Source organism: Zalophus californianus, chromosome 5 (genome assembly GCF_009762305.2).
Source record: "Zalophus californianus isolate mZalCal1 chromosome 5, mZalCal1.pri.v2, whole genome shotgun sequence".
NCBI lineage: Eukaryota > Metazoa > Chordata > Mammalia > Carnivora > Otariidae > Zalophus > Zalophus californianus.
In genome coordinates, this window is record NC_045599.1 from 125,932,774 (window position 1) to 125,956,313 (window position 23,540).

General features: G+C 36.4%; 2 protein-coding genes across 11 annotated transcripts in view; one reads left to right on the plus strand and one right to left on the minus strand.

The window, feature by feature from the left end:
* Positions 1-3,834, plus strand: part of NADK2 (NAD kinase 2, mitochondrial) — a 40,752-nt gene extending 36,918 nt beyond the window's left edge. For all 3 annotated transcript variants that reach the window (XM_027605448.2, XM_027605446.2, XM_027605447.2), the window contains one exon: positions 1,543-3,834. In XM_027605448.2, coding sequence (XP_027461249.2) covers positions 1,543-1,681 — 139 coding nt within the window. In that variant the 3' untranslated portion in view covers positions 1,682-3,834. The remainder of the gene's footprint in view (positions 1-1,542) is intronic.
* SKP2 (S-phase kinase associated protein 2) overlaps positions 1-23,540 on the minus strand; it is a 70,539-nt gene that overhangs the window by 20,675 nt on the left and 26,324 nt on the right. Inside the window, exon 10 of one of the 8 annotated variants that reach the window (XM_027605451.2) lies at positions 15,758-16,539. The exons of 5 other annotated variants lie outside the window; for them this stretch is intronic. In XM_027605451.2, the coding sequence (XP_027461252.1) occupies positions 16,473-16,539 (67 nt within the window). In that variant the 3' untranslated portion in view covers positions 15,758-16,472. Of the gene's footprint in view, positions 1-15,757; positions 16,540-16,598; positions 16,755-18,277; positions 20,143-23,540 lie in introns of those variants that run through there. 2 more of the 8 variants (XM_027605453.1, XM_027605450.2) reach the window with 2 other exon arrangements.

Genomic DNA, 23,540 nt, shown 5'->3' on the forward strand with positions numbered 1-23,540 from the left:
ATGTCATCTGTCTCATGGCAGGCAAAGTATGGTTTAATTTTGAATTGCTGCTTATACAGTGTACATATTCTTTTTTTTTGAAAATACTGTTGATTTTTTTCCTAGGAAAAACAGGGAAACTCATTTTACTCATTTGAGAGTTAATTTTGATTACTCAATAAATCTATACTCCGTTTAGGTGAGACTACAAAGACGTTTAAATTTTTGCTCATATAAACAGAATAGGCTTCATGACTTTGGCAGTTGGACAATATTTCTTGTCATAAAAAGCACTTATCAACAAAAGATTGATAAATTGAACTATATTAGAATTAAGAACTTCTGTTAATCAAGACAACATTAAGGAAATAAAAGGCAAGCCACAGAGTGAGGTATTTGCAGTACCTCATCCAACAATGGACTTATATCCAGAATATTGTAAAAATTCCTACAACTCGATAAGAAAAGGCAGCTCAAAAATTGCCAAAGTTTTGGACCGGCATTTCACAGAAGAAGGTATTCAAATGGTTAAGTGTATGAAAAACATCCTTGACCTTATTATTCATGTGGGAAATGCAAATTAAAACTACATATTCTGGTGCCATATACTCACCAGAAGAGCTAAGATGCTAGTTGTTGTAAGGTGGGAGTAACTGCAACTTATATATTGTTAGGAATAGTTTGGAAAGTTGTTTGGCAGTTACCTACCAAAGCTGAATAGCACATGCGTTGACCCAGCAGTTCCACTCTTAGGTGTATATCCAACAGAAATGTATATACACAAATGTCTGCAACAGAAGATGCTCAAGAATATACACAGCAGCACTACTTCCAGTAGTAAAAACTCGGGTGTCAGTGAATAGAAGAGATCCATAAATTTTGGTATTTTTATACAATGGAAGTGTTTTCACACAGCAGTGAAAATGAACACACTACTACTAACGGTAATAACCATGGATAAATTTCAAAAGCATACTGTTAAGCAAAAGAAAGCTAGATACAAGCAAACCTATTCTTCCATTTATATAAAATTTAAGAACAAACAGAGCTATTACTACTATGGTGACTGACATTAGGATAGTGCATGTGTAGGAAGGAGCAGGGCCAGGGGCAATGAAGGGGCTTCTGGGGAACATTTGATTCCTGATTTGGGTGAGGAATGACTACACAAATGTGTTTGCTGAGCTGTACACTACAAATTTGTGCCTCTTCATGTATTATACTTAAGTAAAAACTATCCATGAAAATAGTTACATTCTTGTTCAATATTAGTACTTGTAATAATAATAACTCAACATTTTCTCATATGAAAAAAGCCTGTGAGTTCCATCAAGTCTGAACTTGTTCCCTCCTAACTGTTTGGATGAAGGGAGCTATCTTGAATACTAGATTTTGGTAATGTACCCATATATACATAGTTACTCTCTCAAACCAAAGAACAACTTGATTTTAAAAATCAAGGCCAAATGATCTGCCAATTTCAATAAAAATAAGGGTTTTAAAGAAACCATAATTCAAGGTTAAGAAAACTTAATATTTAATGAGATGTTTCTTTCTGCTCAGGGTGTGTGTTCGTTCTCGTTGTTGGGATGCCTGCATGGTTGTGGATGGAGGTACTTCTTTTGAGTTTAACGATGGAGCAATTGCTTCGATGATGATCAATAAAGAAGATGAGCTTCGAACTGTGCTTCTAGAACAATGAAAGATTTCCTCAGATGACAAATTTTGATTACTGGGAAATGCTTTCATTTCACTGCAGAAACAGACTACTGCTCATAAAGCTACATATGTTGGTTATTATTGAGACTGGTTGGCCCTGGGCTTCAAAGGTGACCAAGAAAGTGAGATTTGCATTATTCTTCTTTTGGATTTGGATAGAAAAGATTGTTCGCTGTGTTAGAAAATGGATGGACTAAACTGATTAGAATTGATACCAGTGAAATTTCTATATTGCTTATAGTTGGTATCTAAGAGTACTGATATCTTTTTAGAGAGGTAGGCTCAAATAAAGGATTAAATGTTTAGGATTTGAAATTTCACTGTACAAGTTTTTTTTTTTTTCCTTCCCTTTCCTAACTGTGGAATTGGTCAGACCAAACACATACCATCTGATTAGTGTATATTTTTTATAGTACCTAAAAAATCGATTTTTAAAAAATTTTGATGGAGAATTTTGATAAATCCTGACATTGACCTAATTGAAGTAGGTAAATGCGTTTTTTATATGTGCTTAGAATTTTCTAATTTCAGAATACAATATTGTTACGGCTCTTTATTAAGAAATTCATTTTTTAAATTATCGATGTTTTCATTTAATAATTGACTTTCAGGTTAATTTCGACAGTGCTGGGTGAAATGAAGTATATCTGAAAAAAATCATGATACTGTTACAAATGTATTAATTATCCAGTAGCTTTTTTAGGTCATAGACAGGTTTTTTTTGAATGCTTTTGAGTCTTAATAGATTTCTTCCATATTTAAAACTCTAACATGGAATCAAAGACTAAAAGGAGCTGATTAGACATATTAGGAGTTTGGTGAAACCTTTAAAAAATATTTTCATCTAGTATTAGGAGTATTGTCAGAAAATGGATTCTTTAATAAATATGCAAAACATTAGTTTTGGAACTGCCTTACTTTTAATATCATGGTAGTTTTCACCTAGCTCATATTCCATGTTTCACACATTAGCTTTGAAAGATAAAATGTTACAGCTTCCTTCACCTCCCCTCACCCCCATGAGAGTTCCTTTAGTTTGAGAGGAAATTATCTAATTCTTGATCTACTTATAAGTAATCCTAGAATTTTTACAAAACACCTATTGCTGCATCATGAGACAACAGGTATTCTCTTGCCATTTATTCAGAGTTGTATCTTTTTTTCATTTGCTGTTAAAGAGTTATATTCAACATTTAGATATTTATTGAACACATATCTTGTGCCATGTACTGTGTCAGATGCTGGGTATACACTGATGGACAAAAGACTCTATCCTAATAGAACTTGAGTCTTGTGAGCTAGGAAATTCTGTGAAAGCTAGGCGATGTATAATCAAATTGAGTGCTATTAGTTTTGCCAACACTTAACATGTTCTTGTCAAATTTTTAAATAAATGTTATACAAAGGTAATCTAGGTTTTGATGTATATCCAGAACAAGAATCTGTTCTTCTTTTCTAAGTATCTGCATAGACACTCGGAGCAGTGTTTACATGATTCATACAAAAAAAAAAAAAAAAAAAAATCAGTGTTTTCCCAGAGCTGGATCTAGTTTCTGGCTTGATTTAAAATTATTAACTGAAGATAACACTTTATGGTATGGGATTTCAGTTCTTTATAAAAACTCTAAGAGGTGTAAGTACCTTCTTAACAAAAATTCCAGCTCCATCTTTACATCAAGCAAATCTGATTGTCCAAAATGGTACCACAGATCTGTTAATATGTAACATATTAATAGGCAACCTGCTCTGTAAAATTGTTCATAAGCCGTAAAGGTTAAAAAGTTAATTTGCTCCCTTTGCAGTATAACTTCTAACATTTCTGCTATGTGGTGGGGATTGATTTAGAAGAGAGAAGAGAAGAGGCAAAGGATATTACAATAGAAGAAATGTTTTTATGAGTTAACCTCTTAATGGTAACTATATGTGAATAAACAATTAAATTAGTGTTTTTTTTAAACTACACTTGTTTCCTTAACTCTTACAGCAGCATTATTAGAAAACCAGATTCTCCCAAAATGTTGTTTCAAGTCTTTTCCACTGCTGTGCCCCATTGACTGCAGTCATTGCTAATATTTCACACAGAATGAGGACTTATTATATAAGCAAAGGGTAAAGTACTTACTATTTTTGATGCTTCACATGTGTTTATATTCATAGCCCCAGTAAATCAAATCATATTAAATGTTTTACTAGCCTTCAATATAATTTCCATTCATTTTAAAGTATCAATATGTATAAAATCATTAGAATCAGTTAACAATTTCGTATCAAAGAGTCACTTGATGCACATGGAACATTCTCAACAAATTCAAAAAGATCGAAATCCTACCATGCATCTTTTCTAACCACAATTCAGTGAAATCAGAAATCAACCACAAGAAAAAAATCTGGAAAGACCATAAATACATGGAGGTTAAATGACATGCTACTAAACAATGAATGGGTCAACCAAGAAATCTTTGGGATGCAGCAAAAGCAATTCTAAGGGAAGTTTATAGCAATACAGGCCTACTTCAAGAAGCAGGAAAAAGCTTAAACAACCTAACCTTACACTTAAAGGAGCTAGGAAAAGAACAAACAAAACCCAAAACCAGCAGAAAGAAGGAAATAATAAAAATCAGAGCAGAAATAAATGATACAGAAACTGAAGAAAAAAAAATCAATGAAACCAGGAGCTAGTTCTTTGAAAAGATCAACAAAATTGATAAATCTCTAGCCAGACTCCTCAAAAAAACACAAATGAGAGGAGAAATAACCAACACCACAGAAATACAATTATAAGAGATTATGAAAAATTATATAACATTGGAAAACCTAGAAGAAATGGATAAATTCCTAGAAACATATAACCTACCAAAACTGAAACAGAAAGAAATAGAAAATTTGAATAGACCAATTACCAGAAATGAAACTGAATCAGGAATCAAAAACTCCCAACAAACAAAAGTCCAGGACCAGATGGCCTCATAGGTGAATTATACCAAACATTTAAAGAAGAGTTAATACCTATTCTCAAACTATTCAAAAAATAGGAAGGAAAACTTATAAATTCATACTATGATACCAAAACTAGATACAGCACAAAAAACTACAGGCCAATAGCTGATGAACATAGATGCAAAATCCTCAACAAAATAATAGTAAACTGACAATACATTAAAAAAAAAAATCACAATCAAGTGGGAAATCCTAGCCACAGCCATCACATAAGAAAAAGAAATAGAAGGCATTCATATCTACAAGGAAGAAGTAAAACTTTTACTATTTGCAAATGACATGATACTATATATAGAAAAATCCTAAAGACTCCAAAAAACTACTAGAACTGATAAATGAATTCAATAAAGTCATGGGATATAAAATCAACACGCAGAAATCTGTTGCATTTCTGTACCAAATAATGAAGTAGCAGAAAGAGAAATTAAGGCCATTCCAATTGCACCAAAAATAATAAAACACCTAGGAATAAACTTAACTAAGGAGGTAAAAGACCTGTGCTCTGAAAACTATAAAATGCTGATGAAAGATGACAAAGAAATGGAAAGGCATTCCATGCTCATGGATTGGAAGAACAAATGTTGGTAAAATGTCTATACTATCCAAAGCAATCTGCAGATTTAATGCAATCTCTATCCAAATACAAACAGCATTTTTCAAGGAACTAGAGAAACTGTCCTAAAATTTGTATGGAACCACAAAAGACCCTGAATAGCCAAAGCAATCTTGAAAAGGAGAAACAAAACTGGAAGTATCACAATTAGTGACTTCAGGTTATATTACAAGGCTGTAGTAATCAAAACAGTATAGTACTGGCACAAAAACAGACACCTAGATCAATGGAACAGAACAGAAAACCCAGAAATAAACATAATTATTTATTGTATTGTATATTATATACAATTAATCTTTGACAAAGGACCTAGCTGGTCTAGTGGTGGTAGGCACCATTTCTGGCTCTACCTAGCTAGCTAGTACTGCTTGCCTTGTCCTACCCAGCATTCCCCTTCAGACCTGATCCATCTAACCAGCCTGCTCCAGCATGTGCCCCTCCAAAACAGCTCCCATGCCACTACACTCAGTGGGCTGCCTTGTTCTGATCCAATGCTCCTCTCACCCCAAAGTGGCTCCTCCTCTGGGGGAGCAGCCCCGCCTACCAGTGCATCTACAGCAACTACACCTGGGTGCTGCAGCCAGCTAAGCTGGGGGTCAGTTCTACCCAGCAGCATGTTCACGGCAGTTGTTCCCTAGCCACAACAGGAGAGTGTACACACCCAACATGTGACAGCCCTGGAGTGCCCGGTTCTGGTGAGAAGCAGATTGGATTGTACTTCTGAGTCCCACAGGACACCCTCTACATAGGGCCACTCCAAGACTGGGAGACATAGCTGATGTACTGAATATACAGAAACACAGGCAAAATGAGGAGACAGGAATATATTTCAAACTAAAGAATAAGACAAAACCTCAAAAAGAATTAAACAGATAAGCAATCTACTGATAAAGAGTTCAAAGTAATGGTCATAAAGATACTTAACCAAACTTGGAAGAAACACAAAACTTCAACAAATATATAGAAAATATAAAAAAGGGGGGCACCTGGGTGGCTCAGATGGTTAAGCATCTGCCTTCGGCTCAGGTCATGATCCCAGGGTCCTGGGATCGAGTCCCGCATCAGGCTCCCTGCTGGGCGGGGAGCCTGCTTCTCCCTCTGCCTCTGCCTCTCTCTCTCTTTCATGAATAAATAAATAAAATATTAAAAAAATATATATAAAAACCAATCAGACCCAAAGAATAACAAAAATACACTAGAGGGAATCAACAGCAGATTAGATTATGCACAAGTACTACCAGCATCTGGAAGACATGGTTGTGGAAATCACCCAAGCTGAACAAAAAGAAAAAAAAATAAGGATAATTGCAGGGACCTCTTAGACGACATCAAGTGTACTAACATTTGTATTATAGGGGTCCCAGAGGAGAAGAGGGAGGGGGACAGAAAATTTATATGAAGAAACAATAATAACTGAAAACTTCCCAAACCTGGGGAAGGAAACAGACATCCAGATCCAGGATGCAAAGAGAGCCCCAAACAAGATGAACCCAAAGAGGTCTATGCCAAGATACAATAATTATAATGTTAAAAAACTAAAAGAGAATCTTAAGGAAAAAAAAAAACTAGTTATATACCACCATAAGATTATCAGCTGACTCTTTAGCAAAAATTTTGTAGGCCAGAAGGAAGTGGTAAGAAAACCTACAACCAAGGGCACTCTACCTGGCAAGATTATCATTCAGAATTGAAGAGAAAGTTTTTCAGACAAAAGTTAAAGGAATTCTTCATCAGTAAATCAGCCTTATGAGATATATTAAAAGGAACTTATTTAAGTGGAAAAGAAAAGACCATAACTAGAAGAAAATTATGAAAGACTCTCACTGGTAAAAGCAAACATACAGTAAAGGTAGTGGATCAACAACTTATAAAGATAGTTGGAAGGTTAAAAGAAAAAAGTGTAAAATCAACTACAGTAATTAGGGATACATAAAATACGTCAAAAACAAAACATGGGGAGGTAAAAATGTGTTTTTAGAATGCTTTCAAATGTAAACAACCATCAACTTAAAACAGAGACTGCTATATACATAGGTTGTTATATATGAGCCTCATGGTAACCACAAACCAAAAACCTCTAACAGATACACCATAAATAAAGAGAGAAGAATCCAAACATAACACTAAAAATAGTTCTCAAACCACAAGGGAAGACAACAGAAGAGAAATGCAAATTAACCAGAAAACAATGAACAAAATGGCAATAATTACATACCTATCAATAATTACTTTTTAAATGTAAATGGACTGAATGCAATCAAGAGTGGCTGAATATATAAAAATTAAAAAAAGAAAAGACCATCTATATGCTGCCTACAAGAGACTTCAGACCAAAAGACACACAAACTGAGAGTGAAGGGATGGAAAAAGATATTCCATGTAAATGGAAATGAAAAGAAAGCTGGGGGTGAGCAATACTGTCAGACAAAATAGACTTTAAAACAACAACTAACAAGAGACAAGGGCCTGACATAATGGTAAAGGAATCAACCTAACAAGACGATATAACACTTATAAATATGCATCTAACATAGGAGCACCTAAATATAAAGCAAATATTAACAGACATAAAAGGAGAAACTGACAGTAATATGGTAATAGTAGGGGCCTTTTACAATGCACTTGTATCAATGGATACATCAGACAGAAAATCAATAAGGAAACAGTAGCTTTCAATGGCACATTAGATAAGATGGACTTAGGAGATATATACAGAACACTCCATCCCCAAACAGGATAATACACATTGTTTTCAAGTGCACATGGAACATTTTCCAGAACAGATCACATGTTAGGCTACAAAACAAGTTTCAATAAATTTAAGAGTGAAATCCTAGCAAGAAGCGTCTTCTCTGACCACAACAGTATGAACATAGGTATTAATTACAGGAAAAAAATGGAAAAAATACAAGCATGTGGATGCTAAACAACAGCAAATGGGTCAATGAAGAAATCAAAGAGGAAATCAGAAAATACCTAAAGATAAATGAAACTGGAAGCACAATACTCCAAAATCTGTGGGATGCAGCAAAAGCACTTCTAAGGAAAGTTTGTAGAGTGATAAGGCCTACCTCAAGATACAAGAAGAATCTCAATCTACCCTTATAACTAAAGGAGCTAGAAAAAGAATAAACAAAACCCAAAGTTAGCAGAAGGAAGACAATAATAAAGATCAGAGCAGAAATAAATAAAGACAAAAAGAAAACACTGAAAGAATTAGTTCTTTGAAATGATAAATAAGCAAAATTGATAAACCTTTAGCTGACTCAAGAAAAAGGGCCCAAATAAAATCAGAATTCAAAGAGAAGTTATAACTGATACCACGAATTATAAGGGACTACTATGAGTAGTTTTACACCAATAAACTGGACAACCTTGAGAAAATGATAAATTCCTACGAGAATATAATCTTCCAAGTCTGAATCAGGAAGAAAGAGAAAACCTTAATGGACCAATTACTAGTAAAGAAATTGAATCCATAATTTAAAAACTGCAAGCAAATGAAAGTCCAGAACCAGATGGCTTCACAGGTAAATTTTAGCAAATTTTTTTTTTTTTTTTAAAGTGGAGGGAACACTTACTTCCAAACTCATTCTACAAGGCCAGCATTAACCTGATAACAAAACTAGACAAAGACACTACCAAACAAACAAAAACTACAGGCTGATATCCCTGATAAACATAGACGCAAAAACCCTCAACAAAATATTAGCAAAACAATATATTAAAAAGATCATATAGTATGATGGGTTTATTCCAAAATGCAAGGGTGCTTCAATATCCACAAATCAATCAACATGATATACTGCATTAACAAAAGATAAAAATAGGGGCACCTGGGTGGCTCAGTTGGTTAAATGTCTGCCTTCGGCTCAGGTCATGATCTCAGGATCTTGGGATTGAGTTCCACATCAGGCTCCTTGCTCAGCAGGGACCCTACTTCTCCCTCTCCCTCCCGCTCCCCCTGCTTGTGTGTTCTCTCTCTCTGTCAAATAAATAAAATCTTTAAAAAAAAGATAAATACCACATGATCACTTTAATAGATGACAAAATTCAATATCCATTTATGATAAAACCTCTCAACAGTTTGTACAGAGGAAAGAAACCTCAACATAATAAAGGCCATATATGACAAACCCATAACTAACATCATAATCGACAGTGAAAAACTGAAAGCTTTTAAGATCAGGAATAAGACAAAGATGCCCACTCTTACCACTTTTACTCAGTGTAGTATTGGAAATCCTAGTCATAGAATCAAATGAGAAAAAAATAAAAGCACCCATACTGAAAAGGAAGAAGTAAAACAGTTACTATTTGCCAATGACATGATAATACTATATATAGAAAACCCTAAAGACTACACCAAAAAACTATTAGAATAAGTGAATTTGGGAAAGTTGCATAATACATAGTATACAGAAATCTGTTTTCTCTATACACTGATAATAAACTATGTAAAAGAAAATTAAGAAAACAATCCCACTTATAATTCTATCAAAAAGAATAAAATACCTAGAAATATATATAACCAAGGAGATGAAAGAAAAACTATGAAAACTGTAAGACACTGATGAAAGAAATTAAAGATGACACAAACTGAAAGATATTCTGTGCTCCTGGATTAGAAGACTTAATATTGTTAAAAAGTACATACTTCCCAAAGCAACCTACAGATTCAATGCAATCCTTATACCAGTGACATTTTTCATAGAAGTAGAATAAATAATCCTAAAATTTGTATGGAACCACAAAAGATCTGAACACAATCTTACAGAAAGAAGAACAAAGCTGGAGGTATCACTCTCTGATTTCAAACTGTACTACAAAGCTACAGTAATCAAAGCTATATGGTACTGGCACAAATATAGACACACAGATCAATGGATAAGAGCCCAGAAATAAACCCATACTTAGAAGGTCAGTTACAGTTGACCCTTGAACAATGTGGGGGTTAGGAGCATTGATGCCCCTACCAGCACGGTTAATCCTCCAAAGGATTTTGACTTTTCCAAAACTTAACTACTAATAGCCTACTGTTGACTGAAAGCCTCAGTGATAACATAAACGGCTGGTTAATATATTTTGTATATGTATTATATATTGTATTCTCACAAAGTAAGCTACAGAAAATATTAAGAAAATCATAAGGAAAATACATTTATAGTACTATACTTACTGTATTTATCAATCCCACAAATTTACATCATCTGTTTATACGAGTAATCATGTGTCATTGACTAACATCAATGTTGTCTTATACAAAACAATGTTACACATATTCACACTAAACATCAAAAATGAAAAGACAGTGTGAAAAACAAATTCATATTTATTTACAGGTATAATGATTCATGCATCAATTGCAAAGCAGCAGTAATATCATTGCTTTATAGTAGCCTAGTGTAAATAATATGGTTTCACAGTGCCCTAGCCTGTACACCAGTGAATGAATCATTATAAAATATGGCATATGGGGCACCTGGGTGGCTCAGATGGTTACGCGTCTGCCTTTGGCTCAGGTCATATCCCAGGGTCCTGGGGATCGGGCCCCATGTAGGGCTCTCTGCTCGGAGGGGAGCCGGCTTCTCCCTCTGCCTCTGCCTCTCTCTCTCTCTGACTCTCATGAATAAATAAATAAAACCTTAAAAAAAATACTTACGGCATAGAGTATTACAGTTATTGATAACACAGTATTGGAAACAGTGTTAGTTTTTTTTGAAAAAACCACGGACCTTGGTAATAGGCTGATACAGTTTCTCCAACTACAAGAAAGAGGCATACTGTAATTCTTCCAAAGCAGTTATAGAATAGTAAGAATGTTATTAATTTTATATTAAATCACTCACCTTATGCCTATGTAAGGATAGGCTATCTACTTCCATACATGTTTTGCACATGACGTTCTGCCCTATGAATACTTAGGTGATGATGGTGATGACACAAAAACACATCAGATGGTTCTCGCCATACAGTTAGATTTTCAAATGAAGACATACATATGTACAAAAGCTAAGTTTATTAACTGTACAGCAGGATTATTTTTCATTAAATGGATCATCATAAAGGTCTTCAGCCTCACTGTCTTCATGCTGAGTAGGCTGAGGAGGAGGAGGAGGAGGGGCCGGTCTTGCACAGAGACACGGGAATGGCAGAAGCAAAGGGGTGGGGGGGTGGAGGGGAGGCAGGCACACTCAGTAACTTCACGGAAATACATTATAATTCGTCCGTTTTTTCAGTGTTCTAAAAATGTTTCTATACAGTACCAGCTTTCTCCCACCATTTGTTTCAGTGCCCATATCATAGAAGGGTCCAGGTAGTAAAAGAAATCAAAAGCAGTCTTAAAGAATCAGAATCCTTCTGCCTGTCTCATGTCAGTTTGTTTTCTGGCACTGCTTCTATGTCCTCTTCATCACCTGTTACTGGTTCAGAAGCACTCACCTCCATCAAGTCATCTTTAGTTAATTCCTCTGGTGTGGTGTCTATTAGCTTTTGAATTTCTCCGAAAACCTTATCTTGAAAGTCTTCATCCCCCATTTTTTTTTTTTTTTTTTTTTTTTGCCATATCCACAGTCTCTTTCGTGATATCCTTGATTGGCTCTGTCGTAAATCCTGTGAAGTCAGGCACAACATCTGGACATGATTCTCTCCAGCTAGAATTTGTTTAGGGCTTGATAGCTTTCATGGCTTTTTCTATAACCGTGCCATCTTGAATGGTAAAATTCTACCAGACTTTCATAATGTTCTGTCAGTGTTCTCTTGCATGGCACTGACAATTCTTTCCATAGACTACTGTGTGTAATAAGCCTCGAAAGTCATTATGACCTCCTGATCAGGAGGCTGAATTAGAGACACTGTGTTGGGCAGGGCAAGTAGACCACTGTGATAAACTCACAAGGTTCTGGATGGCCAGGGCCCTTGTTCAATATCAAAAGAATGTTAAACAACAGTCCCCTAACTAGCAAGGTACTTCCTGACTTCAGGGACAATGCACTGATGGAACCAATTTAGAAAGAGTTCCTATTGTCTGGGCCTTCTCAATGAAAAAGACTGGCAGTTGGTGTTTATCTTTTCCCTTCAAGGCTCGGGGGTTAGCAATGGGCAGTGCTGGTCATAAACCCAATTGCATTTGGACAAAAAAGTAGCCAGTCCTTTCCTGCCTTACATACTGGTACGTGCTTCTCTTCCTTACTAATAAATGTCTTTGGTCGCATTTTTTTTTTTTTCCTCCAGGATAGGCCACTTTCATCTGCATTAAACCCTGTTCAGGCAGATATTCTTTCTCCACAATGATTTTCTTAATGGGGTCTGGGAACTTGTTTGCTGCTTCTTTGTTGGCAGAAGCTGCTTCTCCTGTTACCTTGGCATTTTTTAAGCCAAACCTCTTTATAAAATTATCAAACCATCCTTTGCTGGCATTAAGTTCTCCAGCTTAAAATGCTTCACCTTCCTTTTCTTTAAGTTGTCATATAATGACATATAATGATTTTCTCAAATCATATTCATCTATAGGTATACCTTTCTTATAGCAATCCCGAACCCATATAAAAGCTGCATTTTCAATACAAGATAAAAAAAAAGTATTTTGTAAAAAGTGCATGGTGTTCATGCCTGCTAGTGTGGTGGCACCAACAGCTTCATAAATTTCCTTTTCTTTTTTTACAATAGTCCTTACGCTGGATTCATTTACCTTGAAATGGTGGGCAACTGTAACCACAGACCCCAAGCTATGGTACCTATCAAGCAATTCAAGTTTTCTTGTAATATCATGACTTTTCTCTGCTTCCTGGGACCACTTTCAGCATCACTAATGGCACTTCATATGGGTCCTAAGGTATTATTCAAGGTTTACAGTATGGTACTAGGCACGATGAAAAATACATGAGAACTGCGAGCAATTACTTTTTCAAAGCAATATGCAACTTACTGAAGATGAACTCATGAGATTATTAGCATCACATGGTCATTTAAGTGAATACTCACAATCCTTGAGCTCACTGCAGTAGCAGCAGAAGGTGGCTGTAAGTTTACCACAATAGCACAGTATGTACTACAGTTAATTTTATACAATTACAGTTTAATACTGTATCTTTACATTGTTTACATTTCTCTCAACTGCAAATGGCACCATGTACAGTCTGTGTGTGCTTATGTAAGCTTTGATAAATTTTAACATTTTATAATAGGTTTGTGTTTATTTTATGGTAGTAACTGATGAAATAGACTGGTGTCTACACATTTTTATGCACTCATATTTACCTTTTTAAAATTTTGTTCGGTATTTCTAGGCTACATGGTTCGTCTGAGAATTTTTTCAAATTGTCACGTCTCCAAAAAATTTTCCAATATATTTATTTAAAAAATATGCATATAAGAGGTCCCATAAAGTTCAAAGCCATTTTGTTCAAGGATCAACTGTAATCTATGACAAAGGAGGCAGGAATATGCAATGGGGAAAAGACAGCCTCTTCAATAAATGGTGCAGGAAAAGCTGGACAGCCACATGCAGAAGAATAAAACTACAGCACTTTCTTGCACCTGAGACAAAAATAAACTTGAAAACGGATTAAAGACTAAAATGTAAGAAAGGCCTGAAACCATAAAACCCCTAAAAGAAAATATAGGCAGTAAACTCTTTTGTCATCGGCTTTAGCAGTATTTGGATGTGTTTCCTCAGGCAACTGCAACAAAAGCAAAAATAAACAAATGGAACTACATCAAAATAAAAAGCTTTTGTATAACAAAGGAAACCATCAAAAAAAAAGTAGTAAATGGGCGAAGATAATTTGCAAATGACATATCCAATAAGGGGCTAAAATCCAAAATATATAAAGAACTCACACAACTCAATACCAAAAATAATATGATTAAAATGGGCAGAGGACCCAAACAGACATTTTTCCAAAGATGACATACAGATGGTCAAAAGACTCATGAAAAGATGCTCAACATCACTCATCATCAGGGAACTGCAAATTAAAATCACAATGATTTATCACCTCACACCTGTAAGAGTGGTTATTTTCAAAAAGACAAGTGTTGGCAAGGATGTGGAGAAAAGGGAACCCTTGTACACTGTTGGTGGGAATGTATATTGATGCAGCCACTATGGAAAAGAATGTGAAGGCTCATTAAAAATAAAACTACCATATGATGCAGCGATTCCACTTCTGAATATTTATTGAAGAAAACAAAAACACTAATTCAAAAAGATATATGCAACCTTATGTTCACTGCAGCATTATTTACAATAGCCAAAATATGGAAGCAACCTAAGTGTCCATCAATAGATGAATGGGCAAAGATGTGGTATACAATGAAATATTATTTACCTATAAAAATGAAATATTGCCGTTTGTGACATGGACAGACCTAAAGGATATTATGCCAAGTAAAAGAAGTCAGAGAATGACAAGTACCATATGATTTCACTTAAATGTGTAATATAAAAAAGAAAATGAACAAACAAAACAGAAACAGACTCACAAATACAGAGAACAAACTGGCAGGTTGCTACAGGGGAGGAGGGATGGGGGTTGGGCGAAATAGGTGAAGGGGATTAAGAGGTATGAACTTTGTTATAAATTAAGTCATAGACATGAAAAGTACAGCATAGGGATATTATTGACTATTCAATGATACTGTAATAATGTTCTATGGTGACTCATGGTGACTAGACTTACAATGGTGATCACTTGTAATGTATAATTGTTGAATCAGCCTGCTATACTATACATCTGAAACTTATGTCAACTGTACTTCAATTTAAAAAAGGACTTAAAAACAAAAAGAGGTAATTCAGGATTTAAATCACTAAAAAATTCACTCCACTGTGCCAATGTACCATAATCTGTGCATCATTATACTTAGGGACAGTATCTACCAAGACAACTGTGCAAAAAAATCCAGGGATAACGTGACAAAAACGATATAAAGAAAAGAATTATATATATGAGAGGGAAGAGATAAGAGTAAATATACTGATGAATTGCTGAGCTACAAGGAGGAATTGTTTATTTCAAATGCAGTGTATTCTTTAACATTAAAAATAAGCATCAGGGGATTAGGGCATAAGTCAACAAGAAGAATTATTAAATTTTGTACATCAAGGAAAATAGAAGAGTATTTTTTTAAGTGTCATGGGTTTTAAGATACACTTTCAAGAAAATTACTGACTAAATAAGGAGGAACTAAAGAGAAAATTAGAAAAGAATATTTTAATTTGATTATTTTATAGGATAGTAAAAGCATGGGTTAGAACTAATTTCATTCATTTCTTTTTTAAAAAAGATTTATTTATTTATGAGAGACAGAGAGAGAACGGTGGGGAAGGGTGGAGGGAGAGGGAGTCACAAGCAGACTCCACACTGAGCACAGAGCCCAATGCAGTGCTTGATCTCACTTCCGTGAGCTCATGACCTGAGCCGAAACCAAGAGTTGGACGCTTAACTGACTGCGCCACCCAGGCGCCCTCATTTCTCCCTTTTTAAAAGTCAAATATCAATAGCTAAAAAAATAAAGTCAAAATTTGAGATCCTGAAAAAACTGCTGAAGAGATCTGAGTAAGATACAGCTTTTGATACCAGTCGACTGTGAGTTCCTCAGGAGTGGAGACAGTGAGTTCTCATCTGTGCCTCTGCACAGTGAATAAAGACTGACATAGCTAGGGAAGAAACTGCTAATTACAATAATAAACAATAGTTGTAACATACTGAAATTTAACATTCTTTCCTTATGGTGTGTGTGTGTGGGGGGGATATGATAGACGGCTATTTGAAATAAGTCGGACAGTATTTGAGAACCAGGTTTTTACAAACTCTTCTAAATAGACATTTCCCCCAACTACAAATGCTGTTTCTTTCCCCACACTTACTTTATTTGAATGGACAAAGAGGGCTTAAATGATGCTGTCACACTAGGCTGGTTCTTCTTGGCTTTCACCAGAAAATCTCTTTAAAATATCTTTGGTAATTACACTTTATTATATAGCTATTTCCTCCTGCCTCAGATCTTCTCTTCACAACATCTTTTCTCTTCGTGGAATGATTCCTCCGAAAATCATTGTATTGATTTTTTAAACAGTTCTGTGAGGATTTTAAATGGGTTATTGTAGATTATCCGCTTTCAGTGCAGTGTCAGAGTAAAATATCGCCCATCTAGAGCTTCAGCCCGTATCACAAAGAGTTGGCCTCATGATGAGGAGTCTTTTTTTGACTTCCTTGGATACTCGGCTAGTTTGGGAAAGAGAGAGGAGTGTTAACAAAAGAGGAGGCTACCTTTTTGCTTGTTCCAGGCAGGGTTAGGGTATCCAGTGGAAAGGGGTTTCTTTCTAGTTTTCCTAGTCTCTGGGTTACTTCGTGCCTTTCCTCAGATGCTCTGCACTGTCCCAGGTGCTGCCGCTCAAACACAGTATCTTCCACATTGTAGATCTTTAGTAAACGTTGGACTGAAATCAAGTGCACCAGAACAAAAGGGATACAAGTTACTTTATCCAGAAATTCAGATCTCCGGAACTTGTGGGTGTAGGAGAGGGAGGAATCAAGGGCCACAGACAGGTGTTAGAAACATACAAAGAATGACAGCCAGATGTTATGTGCCTCCTGCCGGAAGAACATGATATACCACCTAGCAAGAATCGATTCGCTAAGAACAGAACTTGTAAGATCAGCCTTGGGATCAGGGTTTCATAACCCCGGCACTGCTGACGTTTTGAACCAGGTAATACTTCGTGGTGGGGAGCTGTCCTATATGTTGTAAGATGGTTAGTTAGTGGCATCCATAGCCTCTACCTGCTAGATGCCAAAAGCACCTCTCTGCTTGTGACAACCAAAAATGTTTTCAGATATTACCAAATGTCTCCTGGGTGCCAAAAATCGCCCTCAGTCTAGGGCTTTTTGCTGCTGAATCTGGAAGTAGGGGACAGATTAACCTGTTACATGTCACTCCAGCGATCACATCAACAAAAGTCAGAATGTAGAACACAGGACAACCTAGTTTTTTTCAATAAATAAACTGTAAGGCAAAAAGCTGGGGGGAGGGTGCAGAACTCAAAGATTAAGACACTTATGAGAGTGCCGATCAAATGCAGGTGTGGATCACGCCGGACGTCCAGAGCCTCATCAAACAAAGCCGTGTAAGGAAAGCACTGGAGACCAACTAGGGAATTTCCAACAGCATCTTGATATTTAGGTTTCAGAATTAATTCAGGAGAATCTCTTTCAGATGTATATACTAAAATATTTATAAATTCTGCTTCAAAGTAATTTGTGTGGGTGGGGTGTGAGTGGGGGGGTTGCGATGATGGATAAAATGAGATAGGGTCATAAGTTAATGACAAAAGTGAATGATGAGGTTCATGAAAGTCTTTAATTTTTGCACGTATTTGACATTTTTCATAATTAAAGAAGGAAGCGTAATAGTGATAAAGAGCATAACAAAAAGCAGCAAAAAAAAAAAAAGGGTGATGTTCAGCAAGAATCACTATTCTACCATTGGAATGGATGGTTCAGAGGGAATTAAATTCCCAAGACCTTTTAGGTCCAGAGTGATCTAGTCAAATGGCTTCCTAGCGAGAGTAAAATATCCAGTGTAAGTTGGTCCAGTCTATATTTAAAAAGTGCTACTAGCTGCCTTTTATTAGTACTTGAGTGTCACATTAATCACCCTAATTTCAAATGTTTTATAAATATTACTAATTTAGAAGCACTTTAAAGATAAGAATAAGTCTGTACTTAGCACCTTCTCAGAAAGCATTACACACTATCATTTTAATTTGACTTTTTGTGTCAAATTAAATCCATATGAAGTGGATGGAACAAAGAAGACCATTTTAGGGCTAGTTTTGTAGGTCTTTAACTAGAGGGCTGGGACCAAGGGCACACCATACCAAAGGCACACCATACCAAGTGCTTTCTAATTTTAACCACAGTACTTAAGAAAAAAAGAACAAAGGAATACAACTTAGCGGAAGTACTCATTTTTTATAAAAATGTGTTTTATTTTAAAACAGGTCTATAAAAGTAGAAATCACATACAAAAATACAGATTACTCTGACATGTTAGCAAAATAGCTTATGGCTAGACTTGAGTTTGGAAGTACTGTATGTTTGAGGGCATCTGGAAATCACAGTCCAAATGGATCCTACTATCAGCCCCGTCACTAATCTGTAAACAATAATTTCATGTAGTATATTTAGCACTTTTTAACTAGCACAAAATTGAAACATAATCATTTCCCGTATAATGCCACTTTAAAATGTTCTTCCTTAGGTCTGAGCAGATCAGGGCACTTCATATCATTGTTTCTAACATTTGAAAAGTCTGATTTAAAAACAATGTTAATAGAAATAACAGGTTTTGGCTCTTTTTGTTCCATTTTGAACCTATGGGAAGGTCATCAATTTAAAGATAGTAGTGTTTTTTTTTTTTTTAAGTAGAATTTAATCCGTTTTCTTCTAGACACCATTAACAAAAAAAAAATCACTGTTGCTATCCAAAGTTCCACACCTGAGTCTTAACTTTTATGTAGTTTCAAGTTGTCTTTTACTGCTTTGGAACTCACACCTACTTCAAGGGTGTATTTCTGAGTAAACGAACACGTAGTTCTCAGGGAACTCTAGGTCCAGGAACTTTAGACAACAATGACTTTCAAACAATTATTGTGGGAGACAATTTTTTTTTTAAGAAGGCAATTTAAAATACTTGATTCCAGAGTAACATAAAAATAACTTGAAGAACCTTGGCAATAAAGGAAAATGGCAGGCAACTTCAGTTTGGCATTACAGCCAACATTTCAAGAATGAAGACTGGCTACTACCACCTTTCTAAAACATAGCAAGTCATCTTAAAAGCTAAAGAACCCACGTTAGCATCATTTGATCATAAAGTCAGAAGACCACAGTTATATTTCCTTAGCTAATTCGGAATTCTGGGAGCACAGGACATGAAGGAAACTTCGATACTTCAGATTAACCCGTCATAGAAAATTGCCTCTTGAGCCTTCAAATGCTGTACCAATTCTTTACCACTGATTGGTTAGTTGTTTTTCATTTAGCCTTTTGTTTCCATGAACCTAACTTCAAATCTAAAGGCAAAGTTGAAAGGTCTATTTTTCGCTCTCCAGAAGAGATTGCCAAAATGCTACTATCCTAGATTCTCCTTTTGTTCCGTTCACAATACAAATACTTCTACCAATCTATGTCTCATAAAGCAATACTGAGAAATTAAAAAAAGAAAGTTACCATATAGATCATGAAAATGATTTGCTGGTGGTGATTCTTACGCTTGATTCTAAATAGATTGAATAACAAGGGCACTTGAAAGAGGTGGCTCAAATCTTGCTGCTTAAGGTATCCTGAAATTAATAGGCTCTCCTAAAATTCCAAAAGGCCTTAAACTTAGGCTCTTAAGTGCACTAGAAGCAGTGACCAGAGCTTTTCTGGTTATTCAGAAAAAGCAAAACTTCATAGTTTTCGCTCTCAAACGGTCATCTAATATACTTGCAGAAGGAAGGCAAAGGGAAAACCAAGAATAAAAACAGCCGAGTGCTCCAGCAAGCGGGCTTCCTGCCTATTTGCCCTGTTCCAAAGAAAAGAGGGGACACCATCCTGCAATAAATACTTCATAGACAACTGGGCTTCTGTAGCGTCAGCCGGCATCTGATGCCCCATATCTCCTGGTTCTTTTTGTTGCCCGTGGTCGGCCTGGCGATGCTGGTGAAATGGGAGCTATTAATCTGTAGATGAGGAAGGGCTTCTTTTAACAGCTGAAGGGTACCGTCTGGCACGATTCCAAAAACTTGTAGTGTTTTTAGTGTGGGAATTTCTCCAAGTTCACTGGAAAGGAGAGAGACCTTTCAGAGTAGCAGTATCTATGGTGACTGATCCACTAGAGTTACATGACCCAATTTTGACCATTTGTATCCTAGTCTATAGAATGCAAACTGAAAACAGAATTTGCAATCAATGATCTGAGAAAATAGCAAAGGCGAGTCAAACCAGAAAGCACAGACCACAGCTCGGACAACACGGCCTTAGGACCCACGCAGGCGCATTTTGTTAAATGTTTTCTCACCACCTAAACACTCCTGAGGTTTATTTAAAATCCAACCATAGTTGTTTACCTTCTCCATTCTTGATTTAAACTGAGAGGAGTTACCATGTGATGAGAAGCTAGAAGCTAGTGATGTTACACAGGTTACATGTAATTTCAAAGCACGGACTTGACCTTTGTTTGAACTAGTCTCCTCCTCTCAAAAGATGAACAGCAGAAGTTAAGGTAACTTCTTAGTAAGTCCATTACCTGTGATAAAACCTAATAGCAACTTTGCTAAGGTACTTTAGATAGGGCTATGTAGCTGGGTACAGATGGAGAAAAGGAGTAATTGGTCACACCTTTTATATGAGAGGTAAAAGCCATCTGACTTCTCTACATATTACTTTTTTTTTTTTTCTTTTTGGGTCACGTATATGCCAATCCTCTTCTCAGCTATTTCCCATTAAGTGAAATACGACTCTGTCAACAGTGACATTCTGGTCCACAAAAAAGGGAGCCTGTTTACCCAAAGTAAATACTTTTAGGTAATGATTCTTTCTTCTTTTACTCAGATCTGTGTGCTTAGAAATTCATCTCTCTGATCTGTATTTGCTCCAGGTTGGGACAAACAGTACAAAGTCTTAGGAAAGGGAATATTTAGTTTGGAATATCAACAAAATCCCACTGCAGATCAATGAACACATCAAAGACCTAGCGTTAGAAGCATCCTTTATATTTTCATATTGCCAATAATTACTAAAAAAAAAAACCCCAAACTTTCCTCATAGTAACTGTTATCTGGCCTCCAATCTTTCTTCCTTCCAGCCTATTCTATATACCAATGTCCAAGGCATCTTCCTAAAGCCTAGCTCGGCTTATGTCACCCCTCCACCCCCTCTCCCCCCACAAGCCTTTGATGCTGCCCTCGTGTTTATGGAACTCAAACTGTTCTGTTGGCCTTAGGACTTTCCACGTTCAACCCACTCTCCCAGTCACCCCACTACCCCCTAAATGTATTTATTCCACATTCAACAAGTGTATTAAGCACCACAGATGTTTAATACATGTTAGCTGAATAAAGATGAAGGGTAACAGAAAATAAAAGTACTATCTAAGTAAAATAAATACGCTTGGTGTTCATAAAAGGACAATAAGATCTGGAGGTTACAACAGACAAAAAAAGAAAATCAGGAAGAACAAAGTACTATTCTTCTTAAAGTAAACTAAGCTCTGGAATACAGAAACAGGAGTGCAGAGAAAGGCTGCAGCACGTAGGTGTTTATATTCAATATCACTTACGATGACAGCAATTCTGCCCCAACCTTCAATCCCTCTTCTGTGAAATCTGAGTATTTGAGAACTTTGTAATGAGAATCTGGGTGCTGGGATATGTGAATCGGCCAGACTGTAGGTCATTCTACGGTGGGCAGTGTCAGACAGTATTAGAAGCAGACGCTGTAGGTGAGAGTGAGGAAAGGATGTAGAGCAGACAGAGCAGAGGAAATGTTCTCACAACAGCGCTGGGAAGGAGTCTTGGTGGGCGTAAGGAAATGACAGCAACACCCTCAGAAGACACTGAGGTGTCCTAGGTGAGAAAGGAGTGAGCTGCATACCACGGGATGGTGGGCGATCCAAGTCAAAAAGCCAGAAAGTCCTTTAAAATTTTAAGGAGACAAAACAAAAAAACACTGAAAGCCCCTTAGTACATGTGTCATCTGCAACACAACAGAACAAATTTATAAGCCTCTCTTTAGAATGAAGAGCAACCAAAGGACAGTAAATAGCAATGAATAGTTGAAGAGCCACTATTTCCAATTTAAGAAGTATAAAAGGACACTGATAATGTCTTGCGTATCTTTATTTCATCTGAGTCAACAAAAGATATTTATAGACCCTTTCACAGGTTCACACCTTACCTCAACTACACAATCCTGTTTTCCTTATAAAATCTTGTAGATGCCTAACTACAAATTCTCCTACCACAGACTTTTTATTTAGTCTCTCCTAATCTCAGATCAGTTCATTATCTCCAGTGTGGCTTTCTTACTTGAACGAGAGATACGGAATAATCAGAAGAAAGTTTGGACATAGGGAATAAGATCAAGTCAGGCCAAAGGAAACAGATACAATGCGGACATATCCTGTAGAAGAAAAACCTGGAGTTTCCCAAGTATTCTAAAGCACTAGTATTACAGAAGAAAGTCGCTCAAATTTTATTTTCCCACTTCTGAGAAATAAAAATTCTTTAGCACAAATGGCTTTCTCAAAACTACTATTGAGGATCCTAGAATTCTTACTATGAATTTCGAGTACATCAGCTGCCAGAATGGAGTTAGAGAAAATAACGCTTTATCTTCCGAAACTTCTAAGGATAGGGTGTAGGCAAACTCATCTTCATGGGTTCATGAGGTTAACTAGTGTACTATTTACATAATGCCTGAAGAAACATACTCTTTTACATTAAAGTACAAGGAGAGCATCTTTTTTCTCTCTGTTTGCATTCTTTTTTGGTGGTCTGATTTGTCACTAAACTCCTGATGCCCGTGTTTCTCTTATTTCAAGATAAGGTTTAGACAAGTCACACCAAGGCAGTGAGGGTTCAAATGTAGGTGACTTGAGGTCCACCACCAACTCACATTGCCTGCAGATAGGACTCCACAAGTGTCACTATCCTACTGAGTAAAAATATTAAAACCGTGAGAGCTCACAGCCTTCCCCTAGCCTCTGCTCAAGAAAAAACATTTGGGGATTACCTGCTTAGCTTCTTTCTCCGGAGGGAAAGAACAGAAGTGAGACATGGGGACAGATTCTCTTGAGAAAAGCAACCAAAAAAGACTGAAAAAGATTGATCACTGTAGTCCCCAGGGGCTGACAGGCAGTGAAGCCCAGATGGCAAGGACAGGAAAGATGGATGACAGAGATGCCTTTCTGGGCGGACGCTAGAGGCCCCTAGGAGTTCTGGATACTAGAGGGCACAAGATTTTAATGAGGGTTCCATGTATATGCGTTCACACCCTACCGTCTAAGAGCCATGGAAATAAAGACTGGCGTCCCTTTTAGGCAGTGCTTTTTCAAACGAGATACCGGCTGAGCCCCTGAGCCCCAAGATTAATTAAAGTGATTAATTAAAAATGGTATTACTGGATTCTCTATCTCTAATTCTACTAGTTAACCCTGTATAGCTTACGTATCTGATTTA